The sequence below is a fragment of the Pithys albifrons genome, chromosome 33, assembly GCF_047495875.1.
Source record: "Pithys albifrons albifrons isolate INPA30051 chromosome 33, PitAlb_v1, whole genome shotgun sequence".
Taxonomy (NCBI): Eukaryota; Metazoa; Chordata; class Aves; order Passeriformes; family Thamnophilidae; genus Pithys; species Pithys albifrons.
Genome location: NC_092490.1, coordinates 184,265 through 209,993, shown reverse-complemented (window position 1 = coordinate 209,993; position 25,729 = coordinate 184,265). Strand labels below are relative to the sequence as shown.

The following is a 25,729-nucleotide window of genomic DNA, read 5'->3' as shown; positions in this document are numbered from 1 at the left end:
CACCCCTGAAGTCCCCCCACTACCAAAACCTGGCCATGCAAACCCAATGAACTGGCCAGCATGGAACACCCAGAATGTGGGTCAGCAGGTCTGTGCCCAGCATGGATCACCTGGAACATGGGTCACCAGGTCTCTACTAAACAGGGCCCACAAGGAATTTTGGTTATCAAGCCTTTACCCAATTTGTCCACTGATGCTTGAGGAGATGTGAGCTGCTCTGAAACCTCTTTCCATAGTCCAAGCACTTGCAGGGCAGTCCCCAATGTGGATGTGTTTCATCAGCTTAAATACTGCAGAGAAAAAAAGAAAACGACAGTTTAGTTTCAAATATTTTCCCCAAACAAAATTCAAACTTTGACAAGTTAGTTTTTTATACTAAATGCTGGGGTTTTTTTCCTTTTTTTTTGTTTTCTGCTTTTTGTCTCTTTTTTTTTTATTGAGATGCTAAGAGGTTCAGAAAGAGATACAAAAAGGTGTGGGAAAAGCCAAGGTTGCTTTTAGAAGCAAAGAAAAATTTACCACCAGAATCTACTTTTTTACTGAGATACTCTGTGGGGGAAAGGAGTTTCTACTCCTTTTTTTTTTCCTTTCTTTTTCTCTGGTGCTTGTGGATGATATCTCTGGCTCCAAGAGGCTTGGAATGCTGTCTTTGGATATGCAGAGTTGTTGCTCAGGAGAAGGTGTTTTTCAGCCTTTCTGGGCTGAGCAAAGTCTAATCCGCATGAGAAGGTGAGAGAGAGGGAAGTAGGGAGAGATTTTCCATTATGGTAACCGGTTTGCTCTCTTTCCTTTCCCCCCCCCTGAATTCTCAAGGTGCCTTCTCTGAGTTTTCATAGTGTTCCAGAAGGTTCCTACGTTATTTTTGGCAGGCAGCTACGAGCCCAACAGCAGGAACCTTTATGGCAGGCAGGCTCCAGCAGGATGCTCTGGCAGGAAGTTTCTTTGGGAGCTTTTACCAAAATGTTGACAGAAAACCTTTCAATAGGATGTTTTTGGCAGAGAAACCGTGGAGGAACATTGTTCCTTGTAATTGTGTATTATGTGAGTGTCAGAGGGGACACACAGGAGTTCCCACTGATCCATCCCGGGGCTGGTTCTGCTCCTCCCAACCTCGGCTCCTCCCTGAGAGGTCCCCCCAGGACTGTTCCCCACTGCCCCCCTAATAGTTGGGACTGGTAAGAACTGGGAAGCTTTCCTGGGAACAGTGGAATCAGGTGGTGTTAGAATAAAAGCAGGGACTGTAGGCACATGCAACCCCTCCAAAATCAGCACAGGGATGGGGGTGGATGGTCCATGCTGGGCCCGAGGCCACAGAGAGGGGCTGTGGCGGCTGATGGCTCAGGAGCTCTGTGGGGAGAGAACAGAGGGTGACACTGAGGTGGGGTAATCCCCTTGGAGGGCACACATTGTGGGTAGGGACAGGATGCCCAGCAACCCCCTCCCTTTCTGGCACAGGTAGAAGCTGAGCCGCAGCACCAGGGAGAGGAAGCCAACATGAAGCCCCGTGATCCCCGTCAGTGTCTTTCTGCAGGCAGCACGTGGCAGCTGTGGGTGGTCTGGGGGGGTCTGGACCTTCCAAAACTTCTAACTGAGCCTCCAGGACATCCCCAAACTCCCTGCCAGTTGCCCTCAGCTCACCCAGGACCACCTGGAACCTCTTCCCACCCCCTTCAGGATCCTCTATCCTCCATCCCACATCCCAGCTGGGATGATCCAATCTCACTCCCAGCAATCACAGGGTTCTCCCGATCTCCTTCCAATTCTTCTCAGTCCCACAAGGACTCCCAAAAGCCCCTCCCAATCCTTTCCTAGCCAACCCTGGCTGCTCCATATTTCCTTTCCAATTGCTCCCTGGACCCTTCAAAACCCATTCCAGTATGCCAAGCCTCCTAAACCCCTTCCCAGTAATCCCCCAAGGCTCCCAAATCCCTCCCAGTTGCTCCCATGGCTTCCCATACCATGTTCCATGACTCCCTAAACCTCTTCTGGACCTGTCCATTCCTTTCACAAACCACCCTGAATTACCACCAGGTCCCTCAAACTGCCTGCCAGTTTCCCAAAGCTCCCCCCACCCGCTTCCCAATTAGTCCCAGGATCCCCAGCCTCCCTCCAAGTTTCCAGGCCATACCCCAGTCCCAGGTGAGGGGGTGCTCCAGGCTGATGTGCCCCACCCAGCAGGTGAAGGTGATCCTTCCCGAGGAGATTTCCAGCATCACCAGCAGCTGGTGGGTCCAGTCCATGTTGGAGACAATATTGGTGGCCACCAAGAGCTCTGAGAGGTCCTGCCCACCCTGGAACCACCTCACCTGTACCTGGGCAGGGTAGAAATACATCCCTGAGCAGAGCAGGGGCCTGGGCAGACTGGGAGCTCAACAGAATATGTGAGGTGGAAAAGCTGGTGGGCACTGGGAGAGAGCCAAGGAGGATCCAGGGACACTCAGAAGGACTGGGAATGGTCTGGGAAGGGTTAGGAGAGGCACTGAGAGAGAGAGGGGACATGGGGTGACACCTGAGACTCCCTATTCCTTATTCCTTCCTGGGGTCTCTTCTGTCTTCCCTCCCCAACTGCAGACCTGCCAATCTCTGTGGTTTGGGCAGGATCGTGCCCCACGCTGGGGCTCCTGGGTCCAGAGGAGGAAGGATAACAACAGGTTTGGTGCCCAGGATTGTGTCACGAGGTGCAAAAGCCTGGTAGTGTGTGGTGGCCTGACAGGTTTCTCTCTGCCCTTGGCTGTGGGGTCTGAAGGCAGCAGTTTCTCCTGCTCTGTTTGCACTCTGATGCTGCCCCACTGCTGGGCCCCTGGGCAGGTGGATGTTTCTGACCTGAGGTGTTCTCACACACACCAGATATGCATGAGGGGCACTGAGGTGTGTTTTCCTTCCCCAAATTCTGTGTCTTGGACATATCTGGTCCTTTCCTGGAGCATCTCCTGCCAAACTGGGTCCTTGCCTGATTGCACAAGAGCAGAAACCGGGCCATTTGCAGTGGCACTTGTTGGGGGACCTGCCCTGGTCCCTGTGGCTCTGCCTGTGGGGACAGGGAGGGTCTTGGGCCGTTTGCCCTTCCAGGATCCCAGTCCTTGTGGTACAACTCTGTATTTGGTACCACAGTGAACTTCTCTGATGAAGGTTGAAAAAGATTTGCAAGTTTGAAAGATTCCCAAGTAGGTTGATAGACAAGGAACAGAGCTGCATTTTGGAAGATGTGAAAAAAACTAAATTTCTAGATTTATCAGTTGCAAGACAGGGCCCAGTCAAGCCCTCAGGCTACATACTGGGTCATTACAGAACCCTGGGAGACACAGGAATATTTGTGTCTCCACACTAATGACTCTCTGATAACTTTGATAACTCCCCTCTGGAGAGCCATCAGCACCTTCACACCCACCCTGAGGGCTCATCTCTGCTAATGGGCCATTGGGGGCTGGAACAATAGGCAGCTCCAATAACCCAGACCATCAAAGAGTCCAAACCAATCCCATGACTTACAGGGTCAAACCACCCATTCTGAAAGTCCCCACCCTGAGTGAAGTACTGGGCTTTTCCAGTAGAATCTGAGCACCCAAAATCTTTGGGGTTTGGGGTTTCTGATATCACTATTTGGATCCAGGTAGGGACTAATAACAAAACAGGGCTGCAACTGCCACTCTCGACCAGACTGTGACGATAATCCTCACCAACAGGTTTCCCTTCCTTTTACTGTTGACTCAGAGGCACCACGTGGCATTCAGAAGGGTGGCTGATGAACACCATAATGTTCATGCCCCAGAGGGCTGGGTTATAAAACTGTTTTTTTGAGGCTTCAAACCAATTTTTTTTGTATCATTACATTTATTGTAATCTTTCAAGTAAATTCCATCCCTGACTTTTGATTTTCCTTGATTTGTCTTCATTTCTCCCCACAGTGTAACCTTTAAACCATCACACACATTTATGACCTTCATGATAGAAGTTCACTGTGGTACCAAATATAGACTTGTAACACTTGGATATGGGCTGCAGTTCTTCCATCACCTTCTTTGGCAATGAAATGCAAGTTAAAAGATTCTAAGGCTTATTGAATAAAGCAGCAGTCTGTCACCTGCCAGACTGATTCCTGTCTTAGTTTTAACTTTCTTTATGTTATAACTTTGCTACTAGTGTGTTTCTGAGCAGTGAGGAATTTGTGTAACCTGAAACTGCTGTACTATGTCTTGGATAAAAGGAGAAGCTTTGTTCTGGATCCTGAAAGTTCAGGTCAGGATTTAAAACAACACACATTCCTGAAGAATAGATCTATACATGAATTTGTTTAGAAATCCTTGTCTTGATCTTTCAAACTCCATCTGGGTTGAATGATACTGCTGTGAGGTCAAGATGTTTGCCCACAGGTCCAGCTCTTGAATTTCTCTTTCATTCTGTGGTCTGGAAGAGAGGAGACTGATGACTGCTACCAGATTGGTTTGCAGCCAAAAGAACGAGCATGGCACAACCAGCACTGTACTCACCTTGGTTTTGTTCTTAGTTTTGTTCAGTATTCATTAAAAAGTGTTTAAAAAGTGGATTATTGATGAGATTTCCAAATGAAATCATGAAAAAGGTTCTGCTGTGCTCTGGGCAGCTGCTGCAAATGATCCATTATTAACAGTTCATCAGAAAGGCCACAGAGTGAGCAGAATCCACAGTTTGGGTTATCCCCACATAGTCCATACTGGTTCAAGCTCATGCAACTGGGTCAGTGTATTAATCCATTGCACTCCATGTTTTGCTGGATCCTCACCCCTGAGAAGACCAGAAAACCGGGACGTGCTGTTATTTTGGTGCAGTGAGAGCAGCGTTATGTTCTTGCCCCAAAGTGCCTTTGACAGCAGCACAGTTTCCTCTGAGGGTCCTGTGGAGACTGAGGACTTTTCTTTAGGGTCTCCGGAACTCTTGAATATTTGTCTCAGCTTCTTTCTGAAGGTGGTTTTGTGATTCCTTCTCCAGGAACGTTTGGAGAACATGGCTGTGCTGGGCATCCAATGGAAAGAAAATATTTGGTTTTCCTTCAAATAATTTCTCGTCACCCTTCTACCCCTATTATTAACCCTGTTATTAAAAGATGCGGGGAAAAAATTGGGTGGATCCGTGATGGCCCATTAGCAGAGGTGAAAATCTCCAGGCCATGTGTGGGAATTGTCTCAGTGCTCCCAGGGGGGAGTTATCACAGCTCAGTCCCTGTGCAAGGCCAAGGAAAACACACCTACCTGGAGCCTGAGCTGGCAGGTGTGCACACCCTCAGAACCTTGGGGGTCACTTTGCACATCATCAGCTCCACCTGCACTGTCTGAGTCATCAGCATTCCAGCCTTTCACACCTGGGCACACATTCTTCTGCCAGGAGAACAGGACCACCCTTATTTAATCTCAAATTCCCCTCCCACTCCCAATTAGCAGGCATTTTGGGGGAACAGAGAAAAGAGAAGGAGGATACCAGAAGTTTTGTGTCACCCAGGACATTATCCAACACTGTATTCCCTTTTCTTTTTTTTCCCCTTTTCCCCAGTATGCCCTGAATAACACATTAACTCTGCACCTCTATATCCAATATTATACACAAATAGGAACAATGGAACAGACAGTTTTACAGCAAAAATAGGTCCTCTTCAGGTACACACCATGTTTCCCTGTTTTTCTGAATTACCCACCAAGTGCAACTTTGTCCTGGAGCAAAATCAATCCCACAGATGGGTTTGCCTTTGCTTGAGACAGGACTGATCCACACGGTTTCCCCTGACACACCTCTCAGGTGCACTGTGGGGACTTTCTCTCCATCTGTGCTGTGAAGGGGCTCTGATTGGGGTTATCATCCAGTTATTAAAATTATTAGAAATGACTCTGCCCAAATTAAGGTTCAAAGAGGACCAGATGCCAAAGTCAAGAGGATGGATTTTATTTAAGAGTAAATGTGAGGCAAAGAAAGAAAAATAGAAAGAAAAAGGAAAAAGGAGAGGGGGAGGGATAGAGGGTGACAGAGAAAAGTTAAAACAGGAAATGTATCCCCACTCCATGGAACCCAGTGGTGTCCTGTGGCTCTGGATCTGCTGTCTCCTTGGTGCTGAGGGTCCCCCAAAACAGAGAGTCCAGCTCGGATTTTCTGGGATTTTCTTCTCTGTCACAATTTATCTTCACAACATTCCTTTCCAATGAATGTTCCACAAAGCTGCACCCACAACTGAGAAATGTCAGTGGTGCAGAGTGCAAGTATTTCCTAAACTGGTTACAGGTCTTGGGAGCTGGGAAAAGGTTTTCCTGTATTTTATCCATGTCCCATTTGCAGTCCAAAGCTGAAACTCCTTCTGATTTAGGGAGGGGGTCTCAACCATTTCCCATGGAATAGTTTCTTTTATTCTGCTAAGATCTTTTAATTCACATGTGAAAATCTCTGTAAAATTAAGACAAATCATCATAATAAATGTGAAGACTTCAGAGGAAGAACTGGGAATATTGTTCCATATTTGTATGACTTTAAATATGCATAATCTCTTGTTCAAACTTCCAAATTAAACTGGGTTGATAGTTTTGTTTCTCAAGTGGTTGAACTGTAAGTATCACTCCATATGAGAAGACTAAGAGATTATTCCACTCCATTCCTTTTTTTTAACATAAAGAATAAATTATTTTAGCAAATTTAAAGAACAATTAATAAAAGGGTTTTTAAATATAGTCTCGCTAATATTTGATCTCCCAATGCATCCCACTCAATGAAACCACCAACAAACAACAAAGATATTGTTACAGATTTTGGGGCAAATAAAAGTTTTCTTGATTCCAAACAGCTTCATCTCACATGTTGGCAGGTCACTCCTAAAAGAAAGTGGAAAATTTCACCCAGTACAGACTGGTTATTCAAGGACAGGCTGGGATAATGCTCCCAAAGCAGACACTTGAGCCTGAAATGCTGACAGTCACAAGGTGACACATCCTGAGGGAAAGATGCTCATCACCCCTTGGCTGCTTTCTGTGAGCCTTCTCCTGCACATCTGCTGGCAGTTCCCCCAGTCCCAGCTGGTTCCTTTGATCTTCAGTGGGAGCCGCTGGAATTCCTGGAAAAAGGAAACTACTCAAAACTCCCAAAAAAGCTACTCCTTAGTGAATCAAGTGGTTCAACTGCATGAACTTAGGATCTCTCAGGTGGAGTTTTAACTCTTCTTCCATGCAGTTCTCTCTGCACTGCTGTTGTTGTTTGCCCCATCTTTTCAGAGGGTCTCCTCCCATTAATTTCCTGGTCAAAGGCAGTGAGACTTCTGGGAAAAATTCAGGAAGAGCTGCTCCTTGTGCTGGGTTTCTTTGAGGGGTTTTAGGAGGCTTCTGCTCCTCCCCCTGGAGCCATGAACTGACCTTATCTGTTGGGCAGATAACACGTGTTCCTTTTGCTCCAGTGGTTTAACTTTGTGCCATCTGGGAAGTGGCTCCAGCCCCTCAGCATCCCACTGCATTAATAGTGACTGGATTTCCATCTCCCCTGATCCAGGGCCAGGCTTTGATATCTTGGGAGCCACACACGGTGCCAGTTTAGCAGCACTTTGCTGACCCTGGCACACAGTGGTTGTTTCAGCTTTAATTAAGGGTCAATCTGCTCCTTCCTCATCATCAGCTGTCAATGCAAACCTGATGTTTTGCTCTTTCTCAGAACAACAGACTGGCTCACTGTCTCTCAGCTCCTCCCCTGAACACAGGAAGTTTGAGTTACAAGGCTTTGTTACGGGTTCTACATCCTGCAAATCTCCCTGTAAGACTGTCCCTCTCTCCTGCACATTCCAAAGCTGCACCTGAATCTCTCAGACATGCCCACGCTCAGCAGCAAAGCAGTGCCACCATTTGCAGCCTGTCTTGGAGCTCAGCAGCAAGCAATGCTCCTGCTGCAGCCTTTTGGCCTAATTCTCCCTTTTTCTGGAAATACAATTTTTTTGTGTGACTCTTGCAAAGACAGGATTATTTCAGATTTCTGTGTAACCACTCCTTCCTTCTCTGCATTTTCTCCGGCCACCTCCACCCCAGCAGAGAAGAGTTACGAAGAATTTTTTTAAAAGAAGGACAACAATATGTTCTAGGAAATAGTGATACCAGAAATCCCAAAACCCAAAGATTTTTGGTGCTCAGATTCCAGTGGGAATGCCCAGTACTTCACTCAGGGTGGGGATTTTCACAATGAGTGGTTTGACCCTGTAAGTCATGGGATTGGTTTGGACTCTTTGATGGTCTGGGTTATTGGAGCTGCATATTGTTCCAGCCCCCAATGGCCCATTAGCAGAGATGAGCCCTCAGGGTGGGTGTGAAGGTGCTGATGGCTCTCCAGAGGGGAGTTATCACAGTTATCAGAGAGTCATTAGTGTGGAGACACAAACATTCCTGTGTCTCCCAGGGTTCTGTAATGACCCAGTATGTAGCCTGAGGGCTTGACTGGGCCCTGTCTTGCTACTGATAAATCTAGAAATTTAGGTTTTTTCATATCTTCCAAAATGCAGCTCTGTTCCTTGTCTATCAACCTACTTGGGAATCTTTCAAACTTGCAAATCTTTTTCAGCCTTCATCAGAGAAGTTCACTGTGGTACGAAATGCAGAGTTGTACCACAAGGACTGGGATCGTGGAAGAGCAAACATCCCCAGTCCCTCCCTGTCCCCACAGGCAGAGCCACAGGGACCAGGGCAGGTCCCCCAACAAGTGCCACTGCAAATGACCTGGTTTCTGCTCTTGTGCAATCAGGCAAGGACCCAGTTTGGCAGGAGATGCTCCAGGAAAGGACCAGGTATGTCCAAGACACAGGATTTGGGGAAGGAAAACACACCTCAGTGCCCCTCACACACATTTGGTGTGTGTGAGAACACTCCAGGTGACAAATATCCACCTGCCCAGGGGCCCAGCAGTGGGGCAGCAGCAGAGTGCAAACAGGGCAGGAGAAACTGCTCCCTGCAGACCCCACAGCCAAGGGCAGAGAGAAACCTGCCAGGCCACCACACACCCCCCAGGCTGTTGAACCTCCTGACACAATCCTGGGCACCAAACCTGTTGTTCTCCTTCCTCCTCTGGACCCAGGAGCCCCAAGGTGGGGTACGATCCTGCCCAAACAGCAGAGATTGGCAGGTCCGGGGTTGTGGAGTGAGAACAGGACCGTCCCCAGGAATGAATAAGGAATAGGGAGCCTCATGTGTCACCCCATGTCCCCTGTCTCTCTCAGTGCCTCTCCCAACCCTTCCCACATCATTCCCAGTCCTTCTGAGTGTCCCTGCAGCCCCCTTGCCTCTCTCCCAGTGCCCACCAGCTTTTCCACCTCACTGATTCTGTTGAGCTCCCAGTCTGCCCAGGCCCCTGCTCTTCTCCAGGATGGATTTCTACCCTGCCGAGGTACAGGTGAGGTGGTTCCAGGGTGAGCAGGAGCTCTCAGAGTCCTTGGTGGGCACCGCCATGGTCCCCAATAAGGACTGGACCCACCAGCTGCTGGTGATGCTGGAAATCCACCCCAGGAAGGATCACCTTCACCTGCTGGGTGGGGCACATCAGCCTGGAGCACCCCCTCAGCTGGGACTGGGGTATGGCCTGGCAACTTGGAGGGAGGCTGGGGATCCTGGGACTAATTGGCAAGGGGGTTGGGGAAGCCTTGGGAAACTGGCAGGCAGTTTGGGGAGCCTGGTGGTAATTCAGGGGTATTTGGGGAGGGAATGGACAGGTCCAGAAGAGGATTAGAGTGTCATGGAAGGGGGTATGGGACAAAATGCGAGAAACTGGGAAGGATTTGGGGGCCTTGGGGAATTACTGGGAAAGGGTTTGGGAGACTTGGAATACTGGAGTGGGTTTTGAAGGGTCCAGGGATCAATTAGAGGGGAAATATGGAGCAGCCAAGGTTTGCTAGGAAAGGATTTGGAAAGCCTTTTGGGAGCCCTTGTGGGGCTGAGAGGAATTGGAAGGAGTTTGGGGAAACCCTTGGGTTGCTGGGAATGAGATTGGATCATCCTAGTTGGGATGTGGGGGCGGGGAATGGGATCCTGAACGGGATAGGAGGAGGTTTCAGGTCGTCCTTGGTGAGTTGAGGGCAACTGGCAGGAGGTTTGTGGATGTCCTGGAGGCTCAGGGAGAAGTTTTGGAAGGTCCAGACGCCCCCAGACCTCCCAGAGCCGCCACGTGCTGCCTGCAGGAAGACACTGACAGGGATCAGGGACTTCATGTTGGGCTTCTTCTTCCTGGTTCTGGGGCTCAGCTTCTCCTTGTGCCAGAAGGGGAGGGGGTTGCTGCGGATCCTGCCCTATCCCCATGTGTGCCCTCCCAGGGGATCCCCCACCTCAGTGTCACCCCTTTTCTCTCCCCACAGAGCTCCTGAGCCATCGGCAGCCACAGACCCTCCCTGTGGCCTTGGGCCCAGCACAGACCACCCACCCCCATCCCTGTGCTGATTTTAGAGGGATTGGATTTCCCCACAGCCCCTGATTTTTTTCTAACACCACCTGATTCCACTGTTCCCAGTAAAGCGTCCCAGTTCTTACCAGTTCAATTTATTAGAGGGCAGTGGGGAACAGACCTGGGGGGACCCTGCAGGAAGGAGCTGAGGTTGGGAGGAGCAGAACCAGCCCCAGGATAGATCAGTGGGGACTTCTGTGTGTCCCCTGTGACCCTCACATAATACAGAAATACAATGAACAATGCTCCTCCACTGTTTCTCTGCCAAAAACATCCTATTGAAAGGTTTTCTGTCAACATTTTACTAAAAGCTCCCAAACAAACTTCCTGCCAGAGCATCCTGCCAGAGCCTGCCTGCCATAAAGGTTCCTGCTGTTGGGCTCGTAGCTGCCTGCCAAAAATCACGTACAAACCTTTTGGAACACTATGAAAACTCAGAGAAGGCACCTTGAGAATTCGGGGAGGGAAAATGAAGGAGAGCAAACTGGTTACCATAATGGAAAATCTCTCCCTACTTTCCTCTCTCTCACCTTCTCATGCGGACCTGATTTTGCTCAGCCCAGAAAGGCAAAAAGATACCTTCTCCTGAGCAACAACTCTACATATCCAAAGACAGCATTCCAAGCCTCTTGGGGCCAGAGATATCTATCACAAATGGCAGAGAAACAGAAGGAAAAAAAAAGGTAGAAACTGTTTTCCCCCACAGGGTATCTCAGCAAAAAAATAACTTCTGGTGGTAAGATTTTTCTTAGCTTCTAAAAGCAACCTTGGCTTTTCCCCATCCTTTTTGTATCTCTTTCTGCACCTCCTAGCAATTTTTTTTTTTTTTTTTAAAGAAAGAGAAAAAATGCAAACAAACCCCTCCACCTTACACCTTCCCAAACTGAAACTGGTTTTGGTATAAAGAACTAAGTTGTAAAAGTCTTAATTTTGTTTGGGGAAAATATTTGAACCTAAAGTGTTGGGTTTTTTTTTCTCTGCAGTATTTAACCGGATGAAACACATCCACATTGGGAACTGCCCTGCAAGTGCTTGGAATATGGAAAGAGGTTTCAGAGCAGCTCACATCTCCTCAAGTATCAGTGGGCAACGTGGTTAAAGGCTTGATAAGGAAAATTCCTTGTGAGCCCTCTTTAGCAGAGACCACGTGACCCACATTCCAGGTGTTCCATGCTGGGCACTGACCTGCTGACTCACGTTCCAGGTGATCCATGCTGGGCAAGGAGCTGCTGATCCACGTTCCAGGTGATCCATGTTGGGCACAAACATGGAGACCCACGTTCTGGCTGAACCATGCTGGGCAGTGCATTGGGTTTGTGTGGCCAGATCTTGATAGTGGAGGGACTCCACGGTTAGGTGCTTCGAGCAGCTGCCAGAAGCTTCTCCCATGTGCAGCACCTCACCTGACCCCTGAAGGTGAGGGTGACCCAAATACTTTTTAATCCACCCCATGGGGAAGATTAGATTTACTTTATCAATATATCTGCAGATGTAGGGTTTAGAACAGTTTTGTGTGCATGGAAAGTAGGTTTGGAGCAGTTTGGGTTCCTGTCTGTAGATAATAAAAAGCAAAAAAATCCCACTTTCCTTCTCTGGCTTCACACCCAGGCTGTCCCCTCCAGGGGTGGGTGTTCCCCCTCTGGTTCTGGGTGGTTCCTTTGCCCATGGGTAGCAAAGCACCCACTGCTTTTGCAGCTGGAGAGTTTTGGAGGCATGAACCATCAACATTCCAGTCTCTGCCAGCTTTGCACCCCAAAAGCTGAGAAGGGTCGATCTGTCTCCTCAAAGCAGCCCAATCCCACTGAAAATGGCTCAATCCCACCCTAAAATTATTATTGTTCTTATTTTCTCTATGGAATTCAGCCAGAGCCAAACCTCAGCTCTCAGCAGGCTGAGGCTTGGTCTTGCACTTCTGCCTTTGCTCAGCCAGAACATTTTCAGTGTTTAATAAGTTTTTACCTTCCCTCACAGGAGGGAGGACACTGAACCCAGAAAACTAGTATGAAAAATTTAGAAAACACTGAAAAAAAGAAATACTTTTTGCTCACAGATGTCCTTTTCATGTACTTCTCTTCTGCTCTCCTATTATCGATGTTATCCACAACAGCAATTCTGTAGGTGATGGCCTAAAAAAAGCATCTCATTGAATGAGAATCATTCCATAAAACTAAATCAAAAAGGACGGATCTGAAACTCTCTCAGATGAGCACAGTTTAGGAAAAGGGCTCCTCAGTCACTTAGAAATCTTGGCTGATGCTGCTCATTGTGTACCTGAAAATTTTAAATAAGAAATTAAAAACTGTCTTATAAGTCCTAGTTCAGCAGGTGGGACCAGTTTATCCCTGTGTGGATGATCAAAACTGTGTATTCCACACCCTCTCTTCATTTCCCAAAAACTGTTAACAATGGAGCATTTGCAGCAGCTGCCCAGGGCACAGCTGACCCCTCAGGCTGGGAGCTGGGTGTGAAAGACATCTGTGAGATAAGAGCTGGGATAACTCCCCTGCAGGGAGTCGTTAGCACCTTGACACCCAGCCTGAGGGGGCGTGGCTGCTAATGGGCCATCAAGGGTTCCAAAATACCCCTGACTACCAGAGTTAATCACCCATTGTGTGACTCCCCGCCCAGGGGGAGGGACTGGCTGCTCCCTGGGGTACATATCCTGGGGAAAGACCTCAGGGGACACTCGTTGGTTTGAGAGGAGGACCAACACCTCGACAGGAGGAGACCACCACCTTCAGCCAGGCTGTGACCACCGCTCTCCACCAGACTGCAACTGTCAGCTGCATCAACAGGTTTGCCACTTTGCACTTTTCCTTTGGACTTGGGGGAGCCACACAGGGTTCAGCACAGGGTCTAACAAACCCCTTTGTGCTTGTGCCCCAGGGGGCTGGGTTATACTGGTGGGGTTTTGTGGGTTAAAACCAATTTTTCTCTTCCTGCCATTGCATTTCTTGTAATATTGTCATTAAGTTGTAACTCTGACTTATAATCTCCTTTGTGTTGTGTTCATTTCTCCTGCCAGTTTGCCTTTAACCAGCACAGCTCCCCACTTGGGGCTTCCACCACCCTCTGGAAGGATCTGAGCTGTGACCACTACTAGGACAGGACCACAGACACCACTGGGTGAGGACCACTGGCTTGACTGCCAGTCCCAGCAGCACAGCCTGACTGCAGTGCTGACTCTCAAGGTTCCTGCCAGGGTTTTGGGGTGTGGGGAAGGTGAATCCTATGGAAGGGGGGCCATTCTGCCTCTGTGCTGTGGCCATGTGTGTTTTATGGGAGGGGGAGGCTGGGCACTAACTTGACTGGACAGAGTGGGCTGGGCTTGGGAAGTTTCTCCTCCTGAGTTTGCTTAGCCCAGTTTATGAGTTGTTTTCAGCATTTCTTCATGGTAAAGAAGATGTGTTTCTCCACTTTCTCAGCATTGCAGACACCTGAGTAGGGAATCCCAGACAGGAGACTTCTCTCCACGGTGACTCCCCCTTGCAAATTATCTCAAACTGAGACACTGGTGTGTTTCTAGAGATAGATTTGAGAGTAGGAACCCCCAACCAGTATGCTAAGATGTTGTTTTTTTACCCCAGAACAGCATTTCTCCTTTCCAAACATTGAAAGGATGCAGAAGGAGGCTGCGAGGAAGATGAGAATGCCCCAGGAGCCCCAGGCAGGTGAGGAGGAAGTCAGTGCCCTTTTGCCCCTCTCTTGTGCTGCATCTTCCAGCCCAGCATGGCCCCGGCTGCAGGACAACCCCGCTGCAGACGGTGTCCTGCCAGGGCCGGGTTTGGGGGGATTGGCCTTCCCTGTGGGCCGGAGGCAAATGCCCTGAGTGTCCTTGTTCCTTCCTGCCCCAGGCCCCGAGCTGAGCATGGAGAGCACGGAGGACAAATACCCCAGGCAGAACTTCACAGTAGAGGCTGATTTGAACAGTGCCACGGTGCAGGAAGTCACTGGGGAGAAAAAACCACGGCGATCCCACAGGAAGAGGAGCTCCAAGCCGAGCCGAGAGACATCCGAGGAGGAAACACCCAACGTGTCCGGGGAAGGCAGTCAAAGATTGAGCCAGAGCTCTGACCTGGTGGTGCAGCAGCAACTTCAGAGAAGGGAGAAGCGCTACAAGTGCTTGGAATGTGAGAAGAGCTTCAGCCAGAGCTCAAATCTGATTCGTCATCAGCACATCCACACTGGGGAACGGCCTTACACATGTGAGGAATGTGGGAAGAGCTTCAATCAGAGCTCCAGCCTTAAGCAACACAAGAAGATCCACACTGGGGAATATCCCTACGAGTGTTCTGAGTGTGGGAAGAGGTGTCGGACCAGCTCCAATCTTCTTGTTCATCAGCGCACACACACGGGGGAGAGGCCCTTCTGCTGCACCGACTGCGGAAAGAGATTCACCCATAATTCCAGCCTCCTCATTCACCGGCGTATCCACACTGGAGAGAGGCCTTACCAATGTAGGGAGTGTGGGAAAGGCTTTAGACAGAACTCTGAGCTTGTCATCCATCAGATGATCCACACTGGGGAGAGGCCCTACGAGTGTTCCAAGTGTGGGAAGAGGTTTCAGACAAGCTCAGCTCTCCTTGTACATCAGCGCATACACACAGGGGAGAGGCCTTTCCGCTGCACCGACTGCGGGAAGAGATTCAACCGCAACTCCAGCCTCATCACCCACCGGCGTATCCACACCGGAGAGCGGCCTTACAAGTGTGACGAGTGTGGGAAAAGCTTCACCCAGAGCTGTAACTTGACCAGACACCAACGCACCCACCAGTAATGGAAGCCCTGTGCGTGCCCAAATGTGGGAAGAGCTTTGTCTGCTGCTCCAACTCCATCACCCATCTCCAGAGCCACGTTTTGAACAGAACTGCTGAACCACATTCCCAGTGATCCACGTTAGGAACACACCTGGCTGGTGTTCTCCTCATCCTCCTGGTTCTCTGTGGGCACTTGAATTTACACAGGGGGAGGAACATCCATGGTGTCAAGGGTTTAGTTAGGCCCAGATTTAGGCTTTGTTTTCTAGTGCAGGCCTTGGACAATCAGCTGAGTTGAACCAGGTCAGGCCAGTTGACTTCTAGTGGCCAATGATATTGCCTACCATATTCTGACGTCATCTCAGATAGAAAAAGAGAGGGAGGAGGTGTCTTCCTTCTTCTTCCTGCTGGATGAGCAAAGACTTGGGGTGAAGGTCAGAGCTCCTGGGGAGAGACCAAGGCCCTCCAGCATTTTATTATCTTTTCTAGGGAATTGCAATTTTTTTCTTATTGCTCTTGCTAGCTTTTATTCTTAGTGTGTAGTTTGTATTTTATTTGGGTTTTACTTTTTCTCTCTATTCTGTTTAATGTACCATAATCTACTGAACTATCATCTGCTGTTTGTTTGTTGGGGTTTTTTTGGGGTGGGAGGAGGGTGGGGGAGGAGGAGGGACTTTTCCTCTGAAATGCTTAATTGGCATTTTACTAAGTCAGAACCATCCCACGTGGGGACAGAAACTGATGTGTGAAATTCCTTCGGAAGGGGGATTTGCTGACTTTTGACCCTAAAAATCTCCCCTGCTCTCACTTAGTTCTTCTGGTGGCCAAAAGCAATCCTGAATGGGGTTTGAGATATTTTCCAAACTAAATAATTCTATAATTCTAATCCTCTAAAGGCCACCCAACTCAACCCCATATACATTCACATGATTCGGGTTTTTTGTGTTTTTTTTTAAATATTTTATTTGATTCATCTCCATCTCTTAAAATCACCTGAAATTGAAGTTTAAATAAAGAGATCTAACAAAGACATCTAAATTTCCATCATTCTCTTGGGAATTCGGGCAGGAATTTGGGGTTCTATACAATATTCAGGAAGATTTCAGGGTTCTGTGGGGATTTGGGAGAGTTTTCTCCAAAACTGGAGGTGTCCAGACCGACTGAAATTTCTCCATCATTTTTCAGTCTAATATCTGAGAGGGATTGATCTGTCAGCTCATAACACCTCAATCCCACCCCAAAATGGCTTCATGCCAACTTGAAATGACTCAATCCCATCCCAAAATGGTTTAATCCAATTTCAACCCACTTAGGGGGAGTTCACCAGCAGGAGAAGGGATGCTACAAATCCAGGGATGATGGGATAAAATTGGGAGGGCTTGGATGCAAATTGGAAGGATTGGGATGGAACTTGGAGGGGAATGGGATGGGATTTGGGAAACGTGAGATGGGGAGTGTTGAAAAACTGAGGGAGCTTCTGTGTTGCCCCCCTATCGTGAGGAGGGTAATGTGAGGGAGTGTGGGGGACATGTGACATCAGCACTTGGAGTGGGAACCCACAGAGAGGGACACAGGGAGCTCTTTCTGAGGGGATCCTGCTGCTTTGCAGCAGTTCAGGGGCCTTTAAATATCTTTTGAGGGTTTTGCTTCTTTTTTTCTTGCGCTAAGTTGACCCTCTTGCAATCGGGGTGATGAGATGACTCTATTGATGGAAAAATCCTGCTGTTTTATATCTTGTTTTAGTGGTTCTAAATGGCTCTTCAGAGTTCCTCCCCCCCGTCCCCCCTCATTCTGGGGGTTGTAGTGACCCCCTGTCTCCACGGGTGCCTGAGGGGGGTTATAATCCCCAATTCTGCAGTGTTGGACGTGGCTTGTTGGGGACCCACATTCATTGACAAGTTACCTGTAGGAGGGTGTCTCCCCTTCTTCCAGATCTGCTGGGGTGGGGCTGGGACGCCTCCCCACACTGGGAGCATCCACAGTATTTTGGGAGGGTATGGGAGTCATTGTGCACTGGGATCAGCCCAGCTGGTGTCACAGAATGCCAGAATGTGATGAGTGGGAAGGGGCTCGCAAGGATCATGGAGTCCAACCCTCAGCCCTGCACAGGCCCATCCCTAAGAGTCACACCCTGTGCTCCAGAGCATCATCCAAACCCTCCAGGAGCTCTGGCAGCCTTGGAGCTGTGCCCACTACCCTGGGGAGCCTGGTCAGTGCCCACCAGCCTCTGGGGGAAGAACCTCTTTGTAAGGTCCAACCTGACCCTGCCCTGACACAACTTCAGGCCATTCCCTGGATGCTATCCCTGGTCCCCACAGAGCAGAGATCAGTGCCTGCCCCTCCTCTGTCCCTGCCCAGGAAGTTGTACCTCCAATGAGTTTTCCCCTCAGTCTCCTCTTGTGCATCTCAACATAAAAAGTGCCCCCAGCTGCTCCTCACACACTGCCACTACAGGCTCTTGCCCGTCTTAGTTGCCTCCTTTTGATACTCTCCAATGGCTCAATCTCTTCCATCTGTTTTGGTGCCCCAAAGTGCCCCAATATTACAAGGGATATAAATGCCAGGCCTGAGGGTTCTCAGGGGTCATTGTGACACAGGAGGGCCTTATGGAACCCAGGGGACACGGTGACACTGCAGGGAGTTCGAGAACCTAGAGGACATTGTGACACTTCAGGGCCACCTGGAACCCAGGGCACACTGTGACACTGCAAGGGCCAAAGCACACTGTGACACTGCAGGGTCCAGGGCACACTGTCACACACACAGAACCAGCCAGCCCTGCCCGAGCTCGGCAGCAGCACAGAGGGCACTGCCCAACCCTGGCACCCCTGGCGCCACAAGAGGAGCCCACCTGGGCCTCTCTGTGTCCAGCACCAACGGCAGACACAGCCCTGACACAAGGGGCAGCTGCAGATGCTCCTCACTCTGCCCAGCAGGGCACACACACGCACCCCCCGGCACAGCAGGAGGCACATCCAGCTGCTCCTGAGCCAGCACAGGGCAAACCCCTGTCCCCTCCAGGCCTGCACAGCTCCCTCTGTCCCGCCATCACCTCGGGCAGCTGCCCTGCACCTCTGGGGCTGCTCCCTGTCACTTCTCATCCTGAAACTGGAGGTCAGGACTCCAGCAGATCCCTTCTCTCTTCCCACTCGTGATGATGCCACATACCCTGTGGGGTGGGTGCAACAGTCGCAGTAGAACAACTGGCAGCACAGGGGCAAACCCATCTGGGCTGCTGCCTTGTGGCAAAGGTATCAGCGCCCAGGTGGAGCACCTGCAGTGAAGGTGTGTCCTGGGGGTGCTCCTGTACCCAAGAGTCAGGCCCTGAAGAACAGCAGAACAACCAGCAGGTGGCTCAGGCTGCTGCCATTGAAGGGGCTCAGGTGCCTTGACATTGGCAGCACAAGGGGGAATTATTTCTGGCTCCCTGGGCCCAGGAAAACCTCGGGCCATCAAGGCAGAGATGGAACATTTGGATGGGCTTGTGATTGAGGGGTGGGCTTAGTCATGGGCACTGTTGCACAGGGTATCCATGAATTTGAAATGTGCTGCAGTTACACAGGCCAAGCAGGTGGAGCCTCTCTGGGATGGAGGACAATGGTTAGAATAGAAATAAGGGCAGGCCTGGCAGACTGACTGTATCACACTGCCCCAAAACGTTCACAGCAAGGGCCATATGCTTATGGTAGTGGAAACAAGCACAGGAAGACTGGAAAGATCCCCTGTGTCCCATGGCACTGCCTAGAACTCTGTAGTGGGCCTGGAAGAGGAAATCTGATGGTGACATGAGAACCCTGAAAAAGTTGAATCGGACCATGGAACCCCTTTCCAAAACAACCTGACAGACATCTGGGCCAAAGAACCTTGCCTGAGTGGGTGAATCCCATGCCCTGCCATGCAGCAGCCTCTGGGAAGATCCAAGGGTGCAATGGACAGGGAAAGGGCACACGGAGAGCAGTGGGTGGTGGGACCTGCAAACATTGGGATGCACGTTTAGCAAAGGCCACCAGGTCAGTCCACACTGGGGGAATCTGCCAATAAGATTGGGCCTGCCCAATAAAATTATTTAGGTCATGTAGAAGGGGATAAAATTCCTGTAGTGCCCATTTCAACATGCTAGGAAAAACAGTCTGAGTTGTCTGTGTGGGGCTTCTCCTCCAGCTGGGCCCCAAACCAGGACACCAGGGAGTTCTCCCTGTAGGCACAGAAATGCTCCCTTGCTCTTCTCCAGGACATCCCTTTCCCCAGGTGAGTGAGTCCACTCCAGCCTGAGCAGTCGGTCCTGGCTCCCACCCTGTGATCCCTGCAGGGCCCTGAGCTGGAAGTGCTGCCCTGCAGAGGGAGGGGCTGTGCTGTCCTGGGGCCATATCACAGGTCCAAAGGGAAAGAAACTTGAGGAAAAGCAAAGGACAGAGAGGAATGAAGACAGACTCCTCTGACAAAGTCACACCAGTTTTCAGATAAATGTCCCCCAGATAGAAATGCATTTCCTTCCTCTGGTCTGTGCTGGCTGAGGGTGGTGTGAGCAGCAGGAGCTCTGCCCATGTGCTGCCAAGGCCTCAGCTTTGCTCTGCTGCATTGGGGACATGGAGCTGGTTTGTGACAGCTCTGACCATCATGAGGCCGGTCAAATGTAACCCACCTTTTATAAAAATATCACCCTTTTTGCTCTAACTCTGCAGCAGAGAGTCTGAACATGTCCTTGGAATAATTTTCTCTGTGTTTTTATATTTTCAACCACAATTCATTGAGAATATTCTACCTAAGGTTATGAATTTTCATGCTTTTGACTGAAAATATGAAAAGCCTTGAGAGAAGACATGAGGCAAAGAGGCTCAGGTCTCTGTGGCTTAGAGCAGAGCCAGGAGAGCTCCAGTGTTCATCACTCTGTTTCCCATCTGCTCTGAGCTTTCCCTGGTGCTGCATTCACATTGAGTTCACACAAAGAAATCTTGAAAAATATAACCCCACAATTGCCTGTGCAGTGCTGAGAGCAGGGCAGTGCTGCTTCCAAGGGGAGATCTGGGACATCTCCTCAGTGCCAGCCCAGAGGTGCAGCTGGGATGGACAGAGCAGGACATGAGCCCTCCTGGAGAGATTTCCTTGGTTTATTCACCACTTTGAGAATTTGATTTGGAGTTTCATTCCCTCCACCTGAACTCAGATATTAATTTGTATGTGCCAGTTCCCAGCCAGACATGCCAGATCAGAGGACTGGAAGAAGAGGATGCTTCCCTTTCACGTAGGTCGTGCTTTAATGTCCTCCCTGAAATGTGCCCTGGGAACTGTCTGGGGTTGGTGTGGGGGCTGTGAGAAGTCCCAAGTTCGGCAGTAGCCCCTGAGCAAGACAAGTAGCCCCCTCAGGGGATGCTCCTTCCCCACAGCCCTTGTCCCGAGCCCTGTCAGCAGCTCCCTGGGCTGGCTGAGAGCTGCCCCTGGCAGGCAGCAGAGTCCCTGCCCCAGCACAGCACCCTGGGCTGCAGGACCGTGCTCTGCCCCACAGCCCTGGGCAGCCCTGGCTGCACCCCCCGGCTCCACAGCTATTCCAAAATGCCCCCCAACAGCCCCCTCCTCACACATCCCATCAGCTGGGGCTGGGTAGCTTTGGAGATGCCTCCAGGCGCTCCCCAAGGCACCGGGCATAGCCCCAAGCCTGACAGAGTTCGAGAAGTCTTTGGATGATGCTCTGGGGCATAGGGTTTAAAGGTTATGCTGTAAGGGAGAAATTAACCTGAGTCAAGAAAGTTCTAAGTTGGAGATGCAATTTACTAGAAAGATTACAATAAATGCAATGATACAGAGAAAAGCTTGTTTCAGCCCTCAATAAACAAATTGTATAACCCATCCCGCTGGGGCATGAACATTATGGTCTTCATTTGCCCCTGTGCTGAGTGCCACGTGGTATCCCTGAATTCACAGGAAAAGGAAAGGAAACCTTTTGGTGAGGATGATGGTCGCAGTGTGGTCTAGAGTGGCTGTTGTAGTTCTGTTAAAGTCTTAGTCCCCCTCTGGATCCAAATAGTGATACCAGAAATCCCAATCCCTGAAGATTTGACATGCTCAGGTTCAAGAGGGAATGCCCTGCACCTCACCCAGGGTGGGGACTTCCACATTGGGTGATTTGACTCTGTAAGTCATGGGATATTTTTGGAGTCTTTGATGGTGTGAGTCATTGCAGCTGCCTATTGCTCCAGCCCCTAATGGCCCATTAGCAGACATGAGCCCTCAGGGTGGGTGTGAATGTGTTGATGCCTCCCCAGAGGGGAGTTATCACAGGTGACCCATTGGTGTGAAGACACAAACATTCCTGTGCCACCCAGGGTTATCTCACACCCAGCTTGTAGCCTCAGGGCTTGGGTGGGCTCTGTATTTATACTGATAAAAGTATAAACTGGGATTTTTTTCACATCTTCGAAAATGCAGCTCTGTTCCTTGTCTTCTGTAGGGACTCCTGAACTCATGGAAAATTTGTCTCAGCTTCTCTCTGAGGGAGGTTTTGTGATTCCTTCCTCAGGATCTTTTGGAGAACATGGCTGTGCTGGGCAGCCAATGGAAGGAAAATATTTTGTTGTCCTTTAAAAAATTTTTAGCCACCCTTCTGCCCCTGAGGGGGAGGTGGCAGGAGAAAATGTGGATAATGAAGGAGTGGTTACACAGAAATCTGAAATAATCCTGTTATTAAAAGATAGAGAGAAAAAAATAGGGTGGATCCATGATGGCCCATTAGCAGAGGTGAAAATCTCCAGGCCATGTGTGGGAGTTGTCTCAGTGCTCCCAGGGGGGAGTTATCACAGCTCAGTCCCTGTGCAAGGCCGAGGAAAACACACCTACCTGGAGCCTGAGCTGGCAGGTGTGCACACCCTCAGAACCTTGGGGGTCACTTTGCACATCATCAGCTCCACCTGCACTGTCTGAGTCATCAGCATTCCAGCCTTTCACACCTGGGCACACATTCTTCTGCCAGGAGAACAGGACCACCCTTATTTAATCTCAAATTCCCCTCCCACTCCCAATTAGCAGGAATTTTGGGGGAACAGAGAAAAGAGAAGGAGGATACCAGAAGTTTTGTATCACCCAGGACATTTTCCACCACTCTATTCCCTTTTCTTTTTTTTCCCTTTTCCCCAGTATGCCCTGAATAACACATTAACTCTGCACCTCTCTATCCAATATTATACACAAATAGGAACAATGGAACAGACAGTTTTACACCACAAATAGGTCCTCTTCAGGTACACACCATGTTTCCCTGTTTTTCTGAATTACCCACCAAGTGCAACTTTGTCCTGGATCAAAATCAATCCCACAGATGGGTTTGCCTTTGCTTGAGACAGGACTGATCCACACGGTTTCCCCTGACACACCTCTCAGGTGCACTGTGGGGACTTTCTCTCCATCTGTGCTGTGAAGGGGCTCTGATTGGGGTTATCATCCAGTTATTAAAATTATTAGAAATGTCTCTGCCCATATTAAGGTACAAAGAGGACCAGATGCCAAAGTCAAGAGTGTGGATTTTATTTAAGAGTAAATGTGAGGCAAAGAAAGAGAAATAGAAAGAAATAGGAAAAAGGTGAGGGGGAGGAAAAGAGGGTGAGAGAGAAAAGTTAAAACAGGAAATGTATCCCCACTCCATGGAACCCAGTGGTGTCCTGTGGCTCTGGATCTGCAGTCTCCTTGGTGCTGAGGGTCCCCCAAAACAGAGTCCAGGTCGACTTTTCTGGGATTTTCTTCTCTGTCACAATTTATCTTCACAACATTCCTTTCCAATTAATGTTCCACAAAGCTGCACCCACAACTGAGAAATGTCAGTGGTGCAGAGTGCAAGTATTTCCTAAAATGGTTACAGGTCTTGGGAGCTGGGAAAAGGTTTTCCTGTATTTTATCCATGTCCCATTTGCAGTCCAAAGCTGAAACTCATTCTGATTTAGGGAGGGGGTCTCAACCATTTCTCATGGAATAGTTTCTTTTATTCTGTTAAGATCTTTTTGTTCACATGTGAAAATCTCTGTAAAATTAAGACAAATCATCATAATAAATGTGAAGACCTCTGAGGAAGAACTGGGAATATTGTTACATATTTGTATGACTTTAAATATGCATAATCTCTTGTTCAAACTTCCAAATTAAACTGGGTTGATATTTTTATTTCTCAAGTGGTTGAACTGTAAGTATCTCTCCATATGAGAAGACTAAGAGATTATTCCACTCCATTTCTTTTTTTTAATATAAAGAATAAATTAGTTTAGGAAATTTAAATAACAATTAATAAAAGGGTTTTTAAATATAGTCTCGCTAATATTTGATCTCCCAATGCATCCCTCTCAATGAAACCACCAACAAACAACAAAGATATTGTTACAGATTTTGGGGCAAATAAAAGTTTTCTTGATTCCAAACAGCTTCATCTCACATGTTGGCAGGTCACTATAAAAAGAAAAGGGAAAATTTGGCCCACTACAGATTGATTATTCAAAGACAGGAAGGGATAACGCTCCTAAAGCAGCAACTTGAGTCTGAAATGCTGACAGTCACAACGTGACACATCCTGAGGGAAAGATGCTCATCACCCCTTGGCTGCTTTCTGTGAGCCTTCTCCTGCACATCTGCTGGCAGTTCCCCCAGTCCCAGCTGGTTCCTTTGATCTTCAGTGGGGAGTGCTGGAATTCCTGGAAAAAGAAAATTATACAAACAACCCTAAAAAAGCTACTCCTTAGTGAATCAAGTGGTTTGACTGCATGAAATTGGGATCTCTCAGGTGCAGTTTTAACTCCTCTTCCATGCAGTGCTCTATGCACTGATGTTGTTGTTTCCCCCATCTTTTCAGGGGGTCTCCTCCCATTAATTTCCTGTTAAGAGGCAGTGAGACTGCTTGTAAAAATTCAATAAGATCTGCCCCTTGTGCTGGGTTACTTTGAGGGTTCTCAGGAGGCTTCAGCTCCTCCCCCTGGAGCCATGAACTGACCTTATCAGTTGGGCAGATAACACGTGCTCTCTTTGCTCCAGTGGTTTAACTTTGTGCCATCTGGGAAGTGGCTCCAGCCCCTCAGCATCCCACTGCATTAATAGTGACTGGATTTCCATCTCCCCTGATCCAGGGCCAGGCTTTGATATCTTGGGAGCCGCACACGGTGCCAGTTTAGCAGCAGTTTGCTGACCCTGGCACACAGTGGTTGTTTCAGCTTTAATTAAGGGTCAATCTGCTCCTTCCTCATCATCAGCTGTCAATGCAAACCTGATGTTTTGCTCTTTCTCACAACAACAGACTGGCTCACTGTCTCTCAGCTCCTCCCCTGAACACAGGAAGTTTGAGTTACAAGGCTTTGTTATGGGTTCTACATCCTGCAAATCTCCCTGGAAGATTCTCCCTCTCTCCTGCACATTCCAAAGCTCCACCTGAAACTTTCAGACATGCCCATGCTCAGCAGCAAAGCAGTGCCACCATTTGCAGCCTTTCTTGGAGCTCAGCAGCTAGCAATGCTCCTGGTGCAGCCTTTTGGCCTAGTTCTTCCTTTTTCTGGAAATACATTTTTTTTTCTGACTCTTGCAAAGACAGGATTATTTCAGATTTCTTTGTAACCACTCCTTCATTCCCCACAGTTTCTCCTGCCACCTCCACCCCAGAACATAAGAGATATTAAGAAATTTTTAGATGAAGGACAACAAAATATTTTCTTTCCATTGGCTGCCCACGAGGGCCATGCACTGTAAAAGCTCCTGCAGAAGGAACCACAAAACCTCCCTCAGAGAGAAGCTGATGCAAAGTTTCCCAGATTTCAGGAGTCCCTACAGAAGAGCCCTCAGTCTCCACAGGTCCCTCAGAGGAAACTTTGCTGCTGTCAAAGGCACTTTGGGGCAAGAACATAACGCTGCTCTCACTGCAATAAAATAACAGCACGTCCTGGTTTTCTGGTCTTCTCAGGGGCGAGGATCCAGCAAAATGTAGAGTCCAATGGATTAATACACTGGCCCAGTTACAGGGGCTGGGACCAATATGGACTACGTGGGGATAACCCAAACTGTGGATTCTGCACACTCTGTGGCCTTTCTGATGAACTGTTAATAATGGATCATTTGCAGTAGCTGCCCAGGGCACAGCAGAACCTTTTTCATGCTTTTAGTTTTAATCTCATCAATAATCCACTTTTTAAACACTTTTGAATGAATACTGAAGAAAAGTAAAAACAAAATCAGGGTGAGTACAGTGCTAGTTGTGCCATGCTCATTCTTTTGGCTACATACCCATCTGGTAGCAGTCACCAGTGTCTTCTCTTCCAGACCACAGAATGAAAGAGAAATTCAGAAAGTGGACCTGTGGCAAACATCATGGTCTCATAGCAGTATCATTCAACCCAGATGCAATTTAAAACATCAAGACAAGGATTTCTAAACAAATTCATGTACAGATCTATTCTTCAGGAATGTGTGTTCTTTTAAATCCTGACCTGAACTTTCAGGCTCCAGAACAAAACTTCTCCTTTTATCCAAGACATAGTACAGCAGTTTCAGGTTACACAAATTCCTCTCTGCTCAGAAACACACTAATAGCAAAGAAGTTATCACCT

The 25,729-nt window shown here is 48.7% G+C and overlaps 2 protein-coding genes across 2 annotated transcripts in view; one reads left to right on the top strand and one right to left on the bottom strand.

Annotated features, from left to right (window-relative positions):
- LOC139684162 (uncharacterized) overlaps positions 1-25,729 on the top strand; it is a 1,455,962-nt gene that overhangs the window by 1,282,230 nt on the left and 148,003 nt on the right. The window contains 1 exon segment of the mRNA XM_071579763.1: positions 14,477-15,183. Within this exon segment, the coding sequence (XP_071435864.1) occupies positions 14,477-15,183 (707 nt within the window).
- The window catches only part of LOC139684161 (uncharacterized), a 1,434,678-nt gene that overhangs the window by 1,322,378 nt on the left and 86,571 nt on the right, over positions 1-25,729 (bottom strand).